Genomic DNA, 17,420 nt, shown 5'->3' with positions numbered 1-17,420 from the left:
AGAAATGTTCAAGCTCATGATACCTTGACTAGAAAGCAGAATACAAAGACCACATAACATTACTAAGAACATTACCCCTTCTTATCTCCACAGGAGTTTCAGAAAACATAACTACATTTGGGTTTGGTTGGGGCCAAAGGAGGAGCAGAAAGTTGTCAGGAATCTTCCTGCACTTTGGATAAGAAACCAGCTCCCAGCTTACTTTTAAATGTAGAGTTTAAAATTTAGTCAATGTTACAAACTTCCTCTGCAGAATCCTTGCTATACTCTGATGAACCAAAGCTGATAATGATTTACACTCAATGTAAATAAGACCAGCTTGTCAGCTGACATTCAGAAGATGGCCACCTATATTTACTGGTAAAACATTATCAGCTGCAGACACTATTGTCTTGTGTATACAAAAAAAAAAAACAAAACCAAAAACAACAACCAACAAATCAAAAAAACCCAGAATTGGTTTTTCTAAGGTATGTCACACCTCAAACAATTTGATCTTCTAAATTAGCCCTGCTTTGAGGAGAGGGCTGTACCAGACAAGCTCTCTTCCAACTTAAATTAGTCTACAGTACCTGTACTACAGCTCCTTCTACAGTAAAATAGGATGAACAGTGCTTATACTTAAAATCCCAGTCAGTCCAAGCACCGACTGTAGAATCTGGTGAAAAATCTAACTTTCTATGACATTAACTACACATTTAAAGAGGGATGAAAACTCATCGGTGTCCCAGAACATCACATCACATCACATCACTCTCCCAATACATGCTTCAGGTTGTTTTTTTTTTAATAAAATCATCTTCCAGAAGAAAGAGAGAGATTTTGTTGTTGTTTTTAAATAACAGCATCATTCCTATATGGTTTCACTCAGACCAAAATCAGACATGAAAAACAGGTGAGTTGCTCTTGTAAAGTCGTCAGATCCCATTCTCTCTGTATGACAATTCTGCTTTACTAATATTCCTAGCAGCAAAGCCAGTGTATGAACTGCTTACATTGCTTGTTCCTGTCCAGGCTCACTCCCAGGGGCAGTCCTGGTTCTCTGCAGCAGCATTTATTCATCTGCTTGTGACATTGTGCTCTAGGCACAAGCAGATGAATCATATGCCAAGGTTTGTGGTCTTCCACTGTCAGGGGGTGGGTCATGAGGGAGAGCAGATGTAAGAGACTCCGTTCTTAAACTGAGATCTTTCACTGATCTAATGCAGACTGCAATGAAACATTCACACTGCTGCTCGGGCAGTCATCATTTCTCCCTACCCACTGAGACCACTCTTCTTCCCCCTTTCAAGTGCTCTCCATGAAGCATTTCTGCACTGAGTAATTAAATGGGGAAAGGAGACCACCTATGGCAGCAGTGCTGCCAAAAGTTATTTACCAGAAGGTCTCCCTACACATTTTCACAGACAGCTGAATCAACAGAAGTGAAATTACTAAGAGAGTGCACAGACCTTTTAGTCCAAACTTGTCTGCAGAAAAGAAACACGCAGAACTGCATCTAATTTTTGTGCTCTGGTTAGTATCCTGGTTCCTGATACTGTGCTTTCTGTTATAAACAGTTAGCAAAAGAGACACACAAAAGATTCAGTTTCCAGGAATAATCTCAGTGACTGATACATCATGCTTATTTACTCAAATCTGTGACTTTCCTCTTTTTATTAAGTTAATGAATGAGCTTTAAAGCAAGACATAATAGTACTGCTAAATGCAGTACAACATAAAGGCATTCTCACAGTGAAGAGCTCCTGGTAGTTCTACACACTCCACAGGTCAAAGTGTACTCACAATTCTTCTGCCATTTCTAGGGTTTAACTCTTTATCTTCATGTCATATTTTAAAACTGGAAGACAGCATGATTAATCCAAATAGCAAGTTCCCATGAATTGGACTGTCACCAGTTAATATTTTTTGTTTCACCAAAATATATTTGGGCAGAGTAAAGGATGACAGCATAAGGTGAAAAATTGGTTCAAGGAGATTTCCACTTTTACAATAAAAGATGGAACAGATTTTTTTATCTCAACTGAGCCATTGGGAAAACAAAAAAATCATTTTATTATGTCTTTATCTCTCTAAAGAGCTCAAGATTTTAATCTCACTTTTCTTGGAGCTCTTGTGCAAAAAACAAACTTAGCCAACTTTACTTAATATTTTGAAGGCACTCACCATGGTGTATGCCCTGCATAATCAGTCATTCTGACATTGTTCTCTTTTAAAATACCAACAGAAAAAGGTGGTATAGAAAAACATCAACTTTTAAAAATACTTAGCTGCTAACTAAACAACTAAAAATTGTTTTTGCATTCTTAGTTCTCAGGCGTTTTAGTTTATTTAGTATATGAAAGCATGTTAGGAAATTTGTTCTGGCTCTACATTCAGAAGAGAAACAGCTATATAAAACCAACATAAAATAATCTTTATAGCTGGTCTTTCTTATTCTGTATATATACATCAGGCAAATAGGATGAAATTAATGCACTTGCTAGTGTATTCAAGGACACAAGACAGAATGTGTAAACAAGGATATGCTCACACAAACTTGCTAATCTAACAGACCAGAAAAAAAATTGCCAGCACACATATTTAATGGTTTTATTATAGAGAATTTGCCTGTAATGCCTCTAGCTATTTCCCTGTAGCCACTCTTATTTATTCCCTGTTTTCTTTCAATTGATGTTTTTACGAAAGAATTTTTTCTTCATTAAAGCAATAGAAAAACAACATGCAACCCATGCTGGCAAGAAATTGAGAGTGTGACAAAGGTATTTCTGGCTAAAATTGTAGTAAAAACGCTATTCTCACACCATGGGCTGATAATTGTCTTTGTGAAGGTAAAATAAAAGATATCAGATTACAGTAGACAAAATCATTCCTTAGATGCTACTACCTTATGATCTGATTTTTGTTCTCAGCTACAGGACTGGAGCTTCTCTAAAAATTATATACTTAGAGTAATTATTTCTTAAATTGAATGCAAAATTTGAAAAAAGTTCAAGTCAGGATGATACGGTGCCAAATTCATTCTATTGTGAACGTGTTATTCCTATATCTGTTCATGAAAATACAAACAAAAAGAAAAATCAAATAATTTGTAGCATCTTAAGTCCACATAACAGAGTTGTGCAGTCATATTTGCAGCTGCCTAAAGTTGACAAGTATCCAAATTACACACTTTAAAAAAAAGCTTTATTGGAAAGAGAGTTTGGTTCTTGTGGTTTGGTCTAGTCTCTTCTTTTGAGTTTTGAGCACTGTCTCCCTACAAGGATATAATTACCTCCTGCTGCAGTAGCTCTTCTGAACAGATCATAAAAATTTGAAAAATGCTGCTACTCACCTTGAAATTTCTCCCCAAGTCCTGATGTTGTCACAGGAGGAGCTTTGCTCTCCTGGCCTCCCTCAGCCCTCATGGAGCGCTCACCTCAGCCACAGCCCCACAGCCGGTTCCTCCAGAAACACCTTCCAGAAATTTCCCTGGGCTCTCCAGACAGGCTGGGGTGCTGCTGCCACTCAGCCAGCTGCTGAGGGGGCACTTGGCTTTTCCCAGGGTTGGCTGTCAGGGTGAGGAAGGAAAAGCAGACACCTCCATGGAGAAGGTGAGGCAGGGCCATGCCAGCACCTGCAGATCAAAGTGTCTGGAGCTCCTGGGGCTGCCTCAGGAACGGCGCTTGGCAGAGAGGCAGTTTTGGGACTCCTGACATGGTGGCAGCTCTCCTGAAGAAGGAAGCAGGAAGGCTTGAGGTGCCCTTTCTGTCAGGAGGACACCTGCAGCATTCTCCTGAGCTGCTGCCCTTCGCCTCCTGTGCTCTCTGTCTCCCCAGGGGTCTGGAAAAGGATGGGAGCACCCAACCTGCAGCTGTAGGGAGCTGTGGTGCCATCAGTGCCTTCCCTTCAGCCTGTGGAAAAATTACATGAGCAGCTGCACCTGAGCACCCTGTCACCTGAGACTGCCCCTCACCCCTCTGGATGTTTAACTCTGGGCCTGGTTCAGATACAGTTTCGGATACTCCTGGCCGAGTACAGTGGTGGATGTGGAAGAGCAGGTGGGGCCAAGGTCTCCAACTCTCCCCTGCAGCATTCCTGGAGAGCACCCCAGCTGCGGGGAGCGGCATCACCAAACCTTCAGCAGCATTCAGCACCTTCAGTACCTGGCTCTCAGTTACCAGCAAACATACCAGCTCGTGCAAATTTTCCAATTCAGAGGCCACAAACACAGTGAAATTTTGCTCTTGCGTTTACCTCAGCACAAAGGGCTTTAATTACTGTACTTGCATCTCACATAAAGAGGAAGGCTTCACCATGTCTTTTCCCAGACCTTTCCATTCAGTAAACAGGGACAAAATATTTCCCTCTCAAGGATGAACATTGATTTCCAGTATTTGTTGCAGCTGTCAAGTCAAATACCCTTCTACATGGGCTGTCTGTTTCATGGCTTCCTTGACATGGTAATGGTGTTTTAGGAGCAGGTTCTTTTCTGCAAGAGATTTCACGCTTCTTCAATTTGAGTAGACATTTTTGAGCCTGCAGAATAATGTACCAGAAGGGAAACAGATTACTTTTTCTATTGTATAGAGTGTCTGTGCAAAATAAATGGCAAAATAGGCAGTCTCGTCAATTTCTTCCCATTTTCTTTGCTGCTTCATTTTTAGAAAAGGCAGATATTTACTGCTTCCTAATTCTGGGAATTTTTTTCCTCACAAAGGTGGCCCTGGCAAAGGTAGTCAATGTGAACAGTTAGCCAAGAAATACGGATTTACTCACATGTCCACTGCTGATCTTCTCCAAAATGAGTTATCGTCATTATCAGAGAGAAGTAAACTGATCAAAGACATCATCGAGTGTGGTGATCCTGTGCCTGGCGTAAGCAGAGGTTTTATATTTGGGGTTCTAATGGCTGAACGAAGGCAGTCGTGTGTACATTGTCTAAAGGTTAGAAATAGAAGGCTAGAGCTGCTGGTTCCCATTTAAGTAAAAACGTATCTGCTACTTGAGGGGGAAGATTCTTCATCTGGGGCACTTCTTTCCCCTTTCTTTCTTTCTTTCCTTACAACTTCAGACTCATAGGCAACAAGTTAGTCCTTAAATACAGTGAGACAGCTACTGCACTATGCATTGCAAAATGAGTAAGTACAGGAAACAGAAACTTTATGCCCATTTTATAGCTTCAAATTTTAGATTCAGAGCTGGTCATCCTGGCAGCTATTCTAATTTACAATACCTACGGCAGTTCCCTGCAGAGCTGGCTGACATCCCAGAGCAGCTGGACTGGAGTTTAATGGAGACTATGAAGGCAGAATATGTCCTCAGCTGGACTTGATTTTTATATACCACGTCCGCAGTTCCCACTCCTGGTGGGTCTTCAGCAATTGCAGCTAGATCAGAGGATGTGTTTGTTAATGAAAGATAGTGGGAAGTGCTGTCCAGGGGAAACTAAAAGCCGTGCTGAGGATTGGTTGTGATTGCTTTGCTCTTTGGTGTGTTTTGTCAGATGTCTCTTATCACTTTCCATGTAATATAATTACATGAATGGCATAAAAAAAAGCAATCGTTTTGCAAAATGCTGCAGCAGTACTCCAAAGTTTCACAAGCATTAACGTTAATTTTGAAACTGTGAAACATTCCCAGCAATCTAGAGGATACTTTGTGAACTCTTTGATGGGTTGCAACACTGGATTTGTAGTGTAGCTGGCACTGAGAGAACAAAAAGTAAGGTGCCCTGCTACCTGCATGACAAGAGAAACATCTGCATTCACAGCACCTGCTTTTAGCAAAACAAGGCAGTTCTCAAGGGTGTAGGACTAAAGTCAGGGTAACAAAGGTATCAATCTTTCTTACTTAAACTAACTCCTTTTCTTTCCAATGCAGGGTATTGTCCTAGAGCTACTGAAGGAAGCCATGGTTTCCAAGTTAGGGGATACAAAAGGATTCCTAATTGATGGTTTTCCCCGGGACCTGAAAGAAGCAGAAGAGTTTGAGAGCAAGGTGCCCATATAATTGTGATGCTTTTGTAACTCCTATTAAGGCAAAACTGTACTTCTCATGCTGCTTGGGTTCCCATCTTCAGCTGCTTGCAATGAGGATGTCTACAGAGCCAGTCCAACAGCGTTGTGATGCTGATCACTGAAACTTTGACACCCCATAAGCATAGCACCTCCAGCTTTTGCCCTCACCCACACAGACCCCATAATACCAGGAGAAGTAAAGGGTGATTTTACCTGAATTTAGTACAATCCAGAAACAATTCAAAGCCAATGGAAAACCATTTTTAAAATCAGTTTTCTAATTCTAGTGCATGGCTGCTATACTTCTCATGAGAATCTCATCAAGCACTGTTTGATGCAATTTCATGAAAACATGTATCTTCACAGTCAATATCTCTTACAGACAGCTCTGCCAAAACTTGCTGCCACTTTGAGGCAGCAAAACATAGATTAATTTTTTTCTGATGAGTAGCCATAGAAAGAGTTTTGCAAGTGGCAAGTTCAGAGTGTTATCCATTTTCTCAGGATGTGCTAAGACCCACTGAGAAGTCTCAGCTGTATATTTCTCAATCTGCAGAAAATCCTCTATATAAGCCTGACAATGACTTTGCCAGGGTTTAGTAGAAAAGAAGTGGTAAACTAGGGGAAATAGTTAAGCATATATTTTATCATAATACAGTCCATTAATATCCTGTACAAGTTTGATAGGTAGTAAGCCCTTAATGACTCATCTGTTTTCTCCCTGACCCTTTAGCTGCTTTATTTAGTTGATACCACAAAAGCCTGTCAAGATTTAGCTATCAGAAGCTAGACAACATCACAGGTAGTAGGTTTTGCTGCCTCACATAACTTTTCATAGAAATGTTGATCTATTAGTTCCTTTACTAAAATGACAATTAAAAAGACATTGAAGATTTCTTGCATTTTGTGTAGGAGGAGGAACTACTTCAGCAGTGCTACTTTTCTGGCAGGCATATGTGCCATGTCCTATGAACAGTGGTGTGTGCTATAAAGCAGGACTTAGAGACTGGAGTGTCCTGGAGCACTGCCAGGCAAACAAGCCTTGACACATCCAGTGCTAGAACAAGAGTCTTCAGTTCCTGTAGACACTGTAGCAAAAGAGCCTGTAGTCCTGAATGGCTTTGACATTTGGAATAAAATACAGGGACCCCAAATGATAATTTTGAATGTGCTAAGTCATCCCTGTTGTATCTACTCTCCACTTAAGTTTTTACAGGATGGAGTTGGTTGGCTGTAAGATGCTCAGTAAGTCTTTGATTTTTTATTTTTTTTTAATGAATCATTATTGAGATAATGTTTTGCAGTTCTTTCTGAAGGGTGATGACAAGCTCTTCCTACATTATAATTGAATGAAAAGAGGTGGACATCAGACTATATTAATTAGCTGCAAAGTGCAAATGAATAATGCTACATTATCTACATGATGCGTAAAAAGCATTATAATTGTCAACAAAATATGTTCTGTTTAGAAGACATAGGGAATATGTCTTAAAAGCTTGAACACCCTGAACAGAATTATCTGTGTAGAAACACAGCCAATTTTGCTCAATCCCTTTCAGTGATATAATACCCAGAATTCAAAAGTAGTACATGGCTCCATCCCCTTCTTGGGCTTTCCGTTGCATGAGTAGAAAACAATATTTAATTATAAGTTCTACATCACCAGATGGAAGGTACCATATAAGGGAGTAAAGACCCAATACATTAGACTTGTTTAGCTCCTACAGTGCCCCACAGTATGCATTATTTAAGCTATATTGTGTCAGTCAGGAAAACAGTAATTAAAAAAACTCCACAAAACAGTAGTAAGATTTGCTGTAGTATCTGATAGGGGCATTATGTTTACTTTTTGCAATCTTTGACTTGGAAGAATGACATTTCTGTAACATTTTGAATTCCAGAGAATAGCAGTATTGAAACATTTAAGAGAACAACATTGATTTTCCAAAAGCAAATCAGGCTGTATCTGACAAACAGATACTATTATCTAGTGCTACCAGTCAGTAGACTCCTCCATATCTCCATTGTAAGGTGATGACTATAACCTATGAAAGAAATTATTTATTATTTACTCTACTATAATTCAGAACCAGCCATGGAATTCCTCATGTGGTGCTGGGAGGAAATGACTTCTCACCATACTAATCAAATTATACAAAAAGGACATTTTTTTTTAATCATTGGTTAAGCCCACATCTTTTTTAACTTCTTTAAGTCTCCTGCACTGTTAAATTACTTGGTTGACCTTTTTAGTCCCCAACCCCACTACTGCTGCTGCTTTCTGAACTGTGTGGAAAAAACCAGATGGATCAAAGCTTATCATTGAACTGTCTGACATAATCCCTTGGCTTCAGCTGTCTCTTAGAAAGTCATAAAGTTAGTAGAAATGTCAATGTAATTCAGACATACTCAGTCAAATGTAGAGGACCTAATAGGAAACATTTACCTTAAGAATAGTTCTTTAAGGGCTGTCAACAAAGGTGTCAGTAGCAATAGCAATTTCCATGTGTCAGTCATTTAGACTTCATTTGCTGTAGCCATGGTAAAAACATGAATTTTTAATGGCCACTGGTGTGAAGAACTATCTCTTTTCTGAAGACTTCTCACTCTTTCCAAAAAAGAAAAGGCCTTGAGCAACCTGATTTCGTGGAACGTGCCCTAGCCAGGGACACCCAGGGTGGTGTGAGTGTTGAGAATGAGTACATAATTCCTGCATAGACAAATATGAAAGTAATTTGCTAATAAAGTCCTTGATGGCTCTTTCTGTAGCATTTCTGTTTGAAGTTATCCAAACAAGATTGGTTTTACTAGGACGGTGACTTGAAAACTTACTATTTTTTTTTGTCTCTAGATTGGGGAACCAAAACTTGTGTTCTGCCTGAACTGCTCTGCAGCAGCCATGAGCAATCACCTTCTGATGAGAAATCCAAGCAGTCAGCACTCTGATAGTGCTGAAACCATCAAGGAAGGAATTGAAAGTTATTACGAGGCATCAAAACCTGTGATTGCATACTATGAAAGGAAGACACGGTTATGCAGGGTAAGTTGCTGACCTTTTGAATTAAATTATTGCTTTTTACCTGTATGGTATGAGCAATACTTGCAAAATACTGCCAAGACACAGTTTATGAGCTGTATTAGTTTCTGCAATTCCAGTTTGTCCTCATATTACACTTCCTTAGTTTGTTTTCAACTTCTATAAACTTCTGAGTTTCACAGTACAGTTCGAAAAAACACAGATTTATCCTGAGAGCATATTCTATATCACTACCTCATCTGTATAGAATATCTTATTAAGAATTAATGCTGGAAAGCTTTTCTTTTAAGTATTAGGATTTATTTCTCTGTAAGGGTTTTCAGAGTTATAAGGAAGGATTATGTTAATCCAAAACCCTTTAGTTAAGTTGACAGAACTGATAGTGTGTATCCTGAAATAAAATAGACCTACACATGACAGATTTTTCTTCATATGGCATAGTTATAATGATATATTATATACGTATATATGTATATATAATTAATATACAATTAATTATCTCAGTTTACACCTCTTTAGGGTGTAATATTTAAAGTGTTAATTTAATTCACTAATCAGTACTTTACAGAGAAGCAAAAAAAAATCCATCAGTATAATAAACTAATGTATAGGCTAGCATGTCTGTACGCTTATTTACATGGAATGCATATATTTCTTTGTTCTGCCATGGCAAACAGTCCCTTACGTTCAGCTACAGAAATATGTAGTCCTACTGATTCTTGAAAGGAAAAGAATCCAATAATATTTCTGGATATATTATGGGAGCCTTTATCTAGAGGCTGTAGCAACATGCAGGTCACAAATCCCAAACCTTTCTCATCTGTAAAGTTCCCATGAGAGAAATATGCAGCTAATTTATGCACCCATCTCCTGACCTGGTAACAAAGTAGATTACATAGTCTTGAGAAAAATGGTACTTCAAGGGAGAGGCCTGATTTATGTCCTTTGCTAACCCCAGAGTAACTGAAGAGAAGACAAACTCTGGAGTGGCAGGGAAAAAACGAATTTTCTTTTTTAAGCTTAAGAATTATTACCTGGGTTTATTTCTATTTTCTTGATCAGCTACCTTGCCAGTATTGCAAGGATGCATCTAATTAAGTATTCAGTGCAGTGCACAACACACGAACAAAGTGCAATTCAAAGGAAAGCAGAGCTCTGTATCTCCAGGACCTTATTCCAGTAAGCTGTGCCTGCTGCAGTGTTTCCCTTTTTGAAGCACCATGGAAGCAACAGCCCCAAAGGGAATTAAACTACAATAAATACTTCCACACAGATTTTTCATTCATGGTCTACCTTATTTCAATCTCTTTGCTCTTTCTTAATACTTCTGCTGCAAGTTTCTGCTCTCTCTTTTCTTGAAACCTTACAGCTCATTAGCTCCTGAAGGGACTTGCCTAAGTCTGTGGGTCAGAACTTGGTATGTGTTTTGTGTTCTTTTGTCATTAGTTTTTTTTTAGGAACTGACTCTGTGTGTTTGCATGTTAGAAAGTGTTCATGCATTGTTTGAACAGGTTTTACACTGTTTTTCTTCAATATCTGTACAGTGTCTGTACTTGCTTCTGATGAATGTAGGTGTTCAACATACTTCCATCTTCTGGATTAAACTAGTGGGTATGAAAGCTCTGTAAAATTAGCTTTATAAACATTATCATGGTAAAATGTCCTTTTAAGGTAGAAAAATGTGTTCTGTTTTTCCTGAACACAGGTACACTGTATTGAAACATCTGCTTTTTACTAAACTATAAAATACATATGTGTTATCAAAGATGCCATTCCATTATGGGTTTCAGTAAAATGTGGATGTCCCCTCCCTCCAAACCTGAAGATGTAGACAAGTAAACATTCAGTTATTTATTAGCATTTAGAAAATACTGCCAAAATATTTAGCAGAGGTAGTTTTTTTAAATCAATCCACCCAGGCTATTCTTGTCATCCTCAGCCAGCCTTGGGTACAAGCCTGCAGCCCTGGTGCCTTCATAGCAAGGAGCAGAAGACATTGTAGATTTCACACAAGAAGCATGTTAGTATTTTCTTGTTCATGGGTGAGAGGTGTTATTATTTTAACCAAGTGTTGTTGAACAGTTGTGGGAGTCTATTTTAAAGTTCACTGTGAACCTACAAAGTGGAAAAGTAGGTCTGAGCACTTCTTTGCCCAGGGCAATTGACTTCAAAAGCTATTCTGATCCAAATATTCCCTATTGGTTCTGTAGTGGACAGTGCTGGGAAAAAATAATTCTGGTTTGGAAATACACTAAATACTGTGAAAAAAAAGTAATTTCTTTTCTGGAAGGAATGCTTGTTTAGGAATTTTTTTCTTGGAATATTTCTGGAACTTAAAGAGTGAACTCAAAGAGTTTATTCATACAGTCTGACTTGGTCAGTGGTACAACTCCAGCATAGAGCCTCAGAGTGGCATCCTGCCAGAGCCCAGTCCTGCTTTTGGCAGGAGGTTGGGCTAGATGATCCACTGAGGTTCTTTCCAACTTGTATTATTGTCCTGTGAGTGCACATCTTGCAAACTTATTTGCAAACAAAGTTATTTTGCTCAACAGTTTGAAGAATAAAGACAAACAGTTAAGACTTAGTCAACAGCTGCTTTGAACCAGAGAACTAGGTAACACAAAATGTGTTCCTGTTAGCTCTGTGGGAAATCAAGAGAAAATAGACATTTAAGTTTACAGTTTTAAAACTATTTTAGCAGTGAATATGTTTAGGCTGCATGTGTTAAAGGAAGCAGAAAGTAAAGGCAAAGTTTGCAATTCCCAGGAGGTGGGGTTAGTTTCTTATTTATGGCAACATCTTTTACAGACTGCTAAGCATTGACTTTAGCAGTCACTCTGATGTTCTCTGAATGAAGAAAGGAAACTCAGGTGGAAAGCAGGAAACTATCAGTAATACTTCTGACTGCAATTTGGAGGGGGGGGGGGCTTTAGCTTAAATACTCCTTGTCTTTTGTTATTTTTAGTATCATGCTCATACACAAAAGACTGAGACTTTCCCTAGAGGCAGTCCAAAATGTTTAATATTTTCTTTGTGGATTTAAATTATAATACCACGTGTTTTCAGCTTTGAGACTCTGTTAATTTCTAAGATTATTAACATCTCAATCCCTGACCAGTGCTGGCTGGGGATGTTAATGCTCACATTAAGATGATGCTGCCTCCATAATCCTGCTCACTGAAAGAACTCTGCATATGTTTCCTAAAACACTTCAGACAAAGCCACCGAAGTTAATTTAAAAGTGTTGATTTGAAGACTTTTGGAAGACAAACCTCTCTTAGGGCACGGCGCTCTGCAATCCAACAGGTGTTCAGCAGAAGTTCACAAATAGTGCTCCAAGTCTGTTGCCCTCAGGGTTGGTCAGCCTGGCTTGGTGCTACTGCTCCGGATTCACCTGACCTCTCTGCTGGCTTGCTCGGGACTGAGCTGAGTTTGTGTCTCAGGCCTCACCTTTTATTGGCCCCCTGGTCCTGCTCATGTGCAGTGAGGTCCCGCCCTAATCAGGCACAGGTGAGCTTAACACAAGCTCATGCCCACTACCTGGTAATTAGTGGCACCTGGTTGCCTCATTTCACTACAGAAGACTCCTTAAAATAAATTATCTGATCTATATTCATGAATTATCAAAAATAATCTATGGAACTTCATGTAAATACAGACCTGAGGTTTGTGCACTCTTTTTCTCAGGCAAAGCTGGTGGAATTGAATAGCTTCAGGGAAAAGAAGTCCTAACTGAAGGTGCTGTTTGCAGATCCAGATCAGTCTGTGAACCCAGGATAAGCAATGGCCAAAGCAGCTGAAGAGAATCTAGCTAAGAGAGGAAGAGAAGAAAGGTCTGAAAGAATCTCTAGTTGCTGCTTACTGGAAGGTTGTTCCTGCCCAGGCCAGTCTTGTTTTTCACCATCAGCAGCTCTTCAGTGGAAGGCCCATGTGAGCTTTGCGTCGTCATTTCAGCCATGCACTTTCTTAGGAATTCAGAGGGGTGGATGCCAAGATTTCAAGAGCAATATTAGCATATAAATCCCCCCTACCTGCCACAAAGACTCAGCATTAACCTTTTCTAGCCAGCTTACTGCAATGTGTGACAAAGCACCACTGATAATTGTAGGTGAAATTGTGTTCAGCTGTGTCAGTGATCATGTGTTGTAGGGCTTCACTGAAGCACCCTGTCCCTGCTTTGCCACAGAGAAGAGAACTAGAGTTAGTTTAACAAGATAATAGGGTTGGCTTGTTGCTATTATTTGATTTCTCCTTATTAAGTGTATTCAAGTCTGGACAAAGTTTTCCACAGATTTTGAAAAGCACATGGCAATGGTTCTATGTGTTTAACTTGTAATACCCAGTCTAAAAGTTTTCAGTCATAGAACAGGCAAGTGAAATATGCAAATGTAAAACTCAGTCATGAGCATAATGCCAGCAGAAGGCCTGGTGTGGGAATTAGGTATTGGATGAGCACTCAGTGGAGGAGGAACTGATCTGTCATGCTGTATCAAGGTGTCCTTGAGACTACACTGTCAAACAAGCTTTCTCATCCTCTGCACTGGAACAGGTGTTGTAACATGGATGGAAGGAGCCTGATAAACACAGTAGAGGCAGGAAAACTCAAGTCTGACCTAGCTTCCTCTGCAGTCATTAGGAATTTTCTCTTTGCTTGCACAGAAGAGGCAAAGGTTTATTAACAGCATTCCCATTATAGTAAATGAGAATTTTATGACCTTCTCTAACCTCATTGTTGTACATTGATGCATTCAGAGGTAACTAATGTGATATTTGGAAATGGAACATGGTTGCATTCCTCTAACATCCAAACAAGAGCAGGGACCTGATGAAGCTGACAAAAGATCAGGACTTTGAAATTTCCCTTTGACCAAATTTACCTGTTAGTTTTCCTCTCAGCAGTGGAAGGCATGCACATGGGGTGAAGAATCTGAGCACAGGTGAAACATCTGTGAACAGGAATAATGCTGATCCTTCCAGCCACTCAGCTGGGAGGAAGAACTGCAGTTCTCACAGGGGTGTATTTACAAGATAAACTGGCTGGAAGAATGAAAGGCAAATAATTATAATTACATTTGTTAATTTGTAACAATAAATTAATCCCCATGTTTTGGGGATGTATTTTAATATTCCATAATTTCTTTCGTAATCAGTTACAGAACACCCACCTACCACTAAGAACAGTAAGTGGGTGCTTTTTAACAACAACCTTGAAATGGAAATGCAAGGACTGAAAGCACTACTCACAAAAACAGTTGCAAATTTCCTGATTCTGTGGGTATCAGATGCTTAAGATGAACAAAATGAAAATAAATGTGCTATGGTAGCTGTAGTAAGCAGGTGGATAGTGTTGCTTTTAAATTGTTTCTCATTTATTTCCAAGGCAGCTTGACAGAGAAATGTGGTTGAACATTTAGTAGGTACCTACTTGTGTTTTAGCATGGCTAAATGTAAAACCTTTGAACCTGTCAGCTGAGACGAAAAGGAGAAAAAGCTGGTTGTTTTTAACATCTGACTCATCATTTAAAGCTCTTTTCAAGTGACAGTATGTGGGAGAGCAATAAGTAATGGAGAAGAACAATGTATTCATAGTCAAGCAAGACAAAATTGATCATCCCGAGCTAACATCAGACACTTAGTAGGTGTCTTAAATACAAATTCCCTATTGAAAGTCATTGGAGGAAAATGGGCACGAGTATAACAAATAAGGTGGGCAATCCAGAGCAGAGGATTTGCAAATTTGTCAAAAAACCTTCAGTATTTCAGATCATATGCTATGGAAGTTTAGCTTACAAAATTCAACCAAAATATCTTCCTTTTCCTTTTCTTTTTTTTTTTTTTTCAGTGTTGTTCTGTTGTTTTTTTCTAAAATCAGTTGTAGACACTTGCTATGTGAGCACTTGTTAATAGATTCTTATCACAAACAATTTCCATAACCGTTATAAAAAAAATGAGTGACCATCCACCCTCTCCCCTGTTAGAAGATTCTCTGGAGAGGGGCAAATATTTCCTTTGCCTTTCAGAGAAGGGATAGTCAACAGTGGTAGTAGGTATGTTATTTATTTCTGTTTTTTAAAAGGTTGTCAGAGAACCATTAGCCTGGTGGGTAAGTAGCAGGGGAACAAAGGAACAAGTGTTTCTGTGTCACACCCCTTGGTGGCTTGTGACCAATCAGATGAGACACCAGCCTAGAAAGCTCATCAGAAACATAAGCAGAGCATTACAGATAAAACACAGGGGAACATCATCCTAAATGCAAATAGGTACCAGGGCAAAGTGTTTCAGTGGGCAGATAGCTTGATCCATTCCTTTGAGAACCAGGTACTGCACTGTCTCAGAGAGGTTTATAACAGTCTTTTTAATGACAAAGATATAAATTTTAGTGACAACACAGCTGAACCTGACCAACCTTCAATAAGAAGCTTCTGCCCAGTGAGTTTTTTACAGTCTCAGTTTTTCTTTCTGAAAATGGTGGTCCTCTACAGTCAAGTTTTTCTCAGTGGCAGTACACATTTAGGGTTCTAAATCCCAAATCCTACAAGAAAGACAGATTTGATGACTGAAAATTTAATTGACTGATTTTACTGTCAAAAGGACCAACATTGTACAACTGAAGACCATTGCTCCAGTCCTTTTTCATATGAGCTCATTAAATTTGTTTGCAGTTCAAGTTAGCTAAAGACATAGTGGCATTTTAAAACTGGAAGGGCTATGTAAAACTGTATTTAGATCTAGCTTTTATGAGCAGACAGTAGCCTTGAATAACCTTGAAAACAGTCCTAATTTATGAAGTTACTTATAAATGAGAGAAAAAAAGTTTTCTCTACTGCAGCTGCAGAGTGTCATTGAATTACTGCGGTACTGTATGTGAATTATTGTCACATTAAGTTAGTTTTGTGCCATGACTTTAAGTTAGTTGTATGAATTGTGCCTTTAGAAGGCTGGCATGGGAAGCACTGGGGCTGTCATTAGTCACACTCATCCATGTTTTACTGTGCCTGTTAGGAAAGCAGCATTCCAGCCACTTGTAAAGGGCAGCAGTTTCCACACTCACAAACCTAATTCTTCATCACAGTTGCACAGCTCCAGACCTGAGTATCAGTCCCAGTTCCAGAGCAACCACCTGTGCTGATGAGGTTGGGTAGGTTGTCCAGTGCAGGTGTATTTATGCAATAAGACAAAAGAGCTTTGAAATGGTTGTGGCCTTCACCCTGTGCAAACTATATTTCTTGTGCAATAGCCATACAAAAACAGATGTCTTGGCAGTTGAGATGGACATAACAAGCTGCTTTATAGCAGCTCAGGTGAGAATTAATAGTTTTATTCTAACTGGAGAAGGTAGGCAGTTGGTCCAGAATGGTTCACCATTCCCCTCTTCTCCGCTGCTAGTGAGTAACCCCCTCCTAAACCCTTTGTTTCTGTTATAGAAAGCATCTGAAAGACATGAAGCCCCTTGTTTGAGAACTGATCTAAGGCACCACCTGCTGCTTTACAAACTATTCTAGCACATGGATGCTTCAGCAATACATAAAGTAGCAATATCAGCAAACACCTACATGACAGAGCAAGGGAAGCAGGAGAATTGTCTTTCTGAAAGCTCCCCAGGAGCAGGGATGATAGTCCAGCTCAGACTGGAAGACCCCCTCGTGGAGAGGCCAAAGGGACTGAACCCAGGCAGGCACTGGGTCCATAAAGGTTGGCCAGGTTGGTCATTTCCAGTGTTGGAACTGCTGTGTGTGGAGGTGTCCTGGCTGGCTGTGCCACCCCTCCCAACAGGATGCAACAAGGGACCAAACTTTGTAGCATCTGTGGATGCCACCAAGAGCAAAGCTCAGCTGCAGTGTGAATCCCTTGCTGGATCTCTGCAGGGAGCAGCTGCTGACTCCCCCACAAGACTTTACACTGAGGGGCTGAAACACACATGGGTGCAGTCAGACTGTACAGGAGCTGGCTGGGAGCCAACACTATCTGAGAGTTTTGTGGCCTATTTCAAAAACACATTTTGAGTTATTTTCCTCAGAACAGAGGTGGCAGAAAGCTGATCATCAGGAATACCCTCTCCAAACATTACGATTGTCTGGTATCCTGATCAGCAACTTGGAGATGAAAAAGCAGCACATAGTTCAGAAAAACAGGCTTTACCAAAGTTGTCATGGGACCAGTTAAACGTGTGCAAACTCCATGGCATACATGCATGGAAGTCTGGCCATGGAGAAGCATAGGGGAAGCTTGCTTTTGAGAATTAAGGTTCTCACCAGGAATTTGAAAGGAACTGAATTATCATTAGCTGCAGTCTGCTTGGTGTATGCCCTCAGCATGAAAACTTCTCTCACTACTGTCAAGGCAGAAGACAACTCTTCTTCCTCAAGTAATGCTTGGTGCTACAT

At 39.8% G+C, this 17,420-nt stretch overlaps 1 protein-coding gene across 1 annotated transcript in view; it reads left to right on the top strand.

Moving 5' to 3' along the window:
• The window catches only part of AK5 (adenylate kinase 5), a 74,764-nt gene that overhangs the window by 54,505 nt on the left and 2,839 nt on the right, over window positions 1-17,420 (top strand). Inside the window, exons 11-13 of the mRNA XM_030455254.1 lie at window positions 4,700-4,857; window positions 5,863-5,979; window positions 8,851-9,039. Of these exons, the coding sequence (XP_030311114.1) occupies window positions 4,700-4,857; window positions 5,863-5,979; window positions 8,851-9,039 (464 nt within the window). The remainder of the gene's footprint in view (window positions 1-4,699; window positions 4,858-5,862; window positions 5,980-8,850; window positions 9,040-17,420) is intronic.

This window comes from Calypte anna, chromosome 8 (assembly GCF_003957555.1).
Source record: "Calypte anna isolate BGI_N300 chromosome 8, bCalAnn1_v1.p, whole genome shotgun sequence".
Lineage (NCBI taxonomy): Eukaryota > Metazoa > Chordata > Aves > Apodiformes > Trochilidae > Calypte > Calypte anna.
Note: the sequence above shows the minus strand (reverse complement) of the source record. Positions and strands in the feature narration are given on the sequence as shown.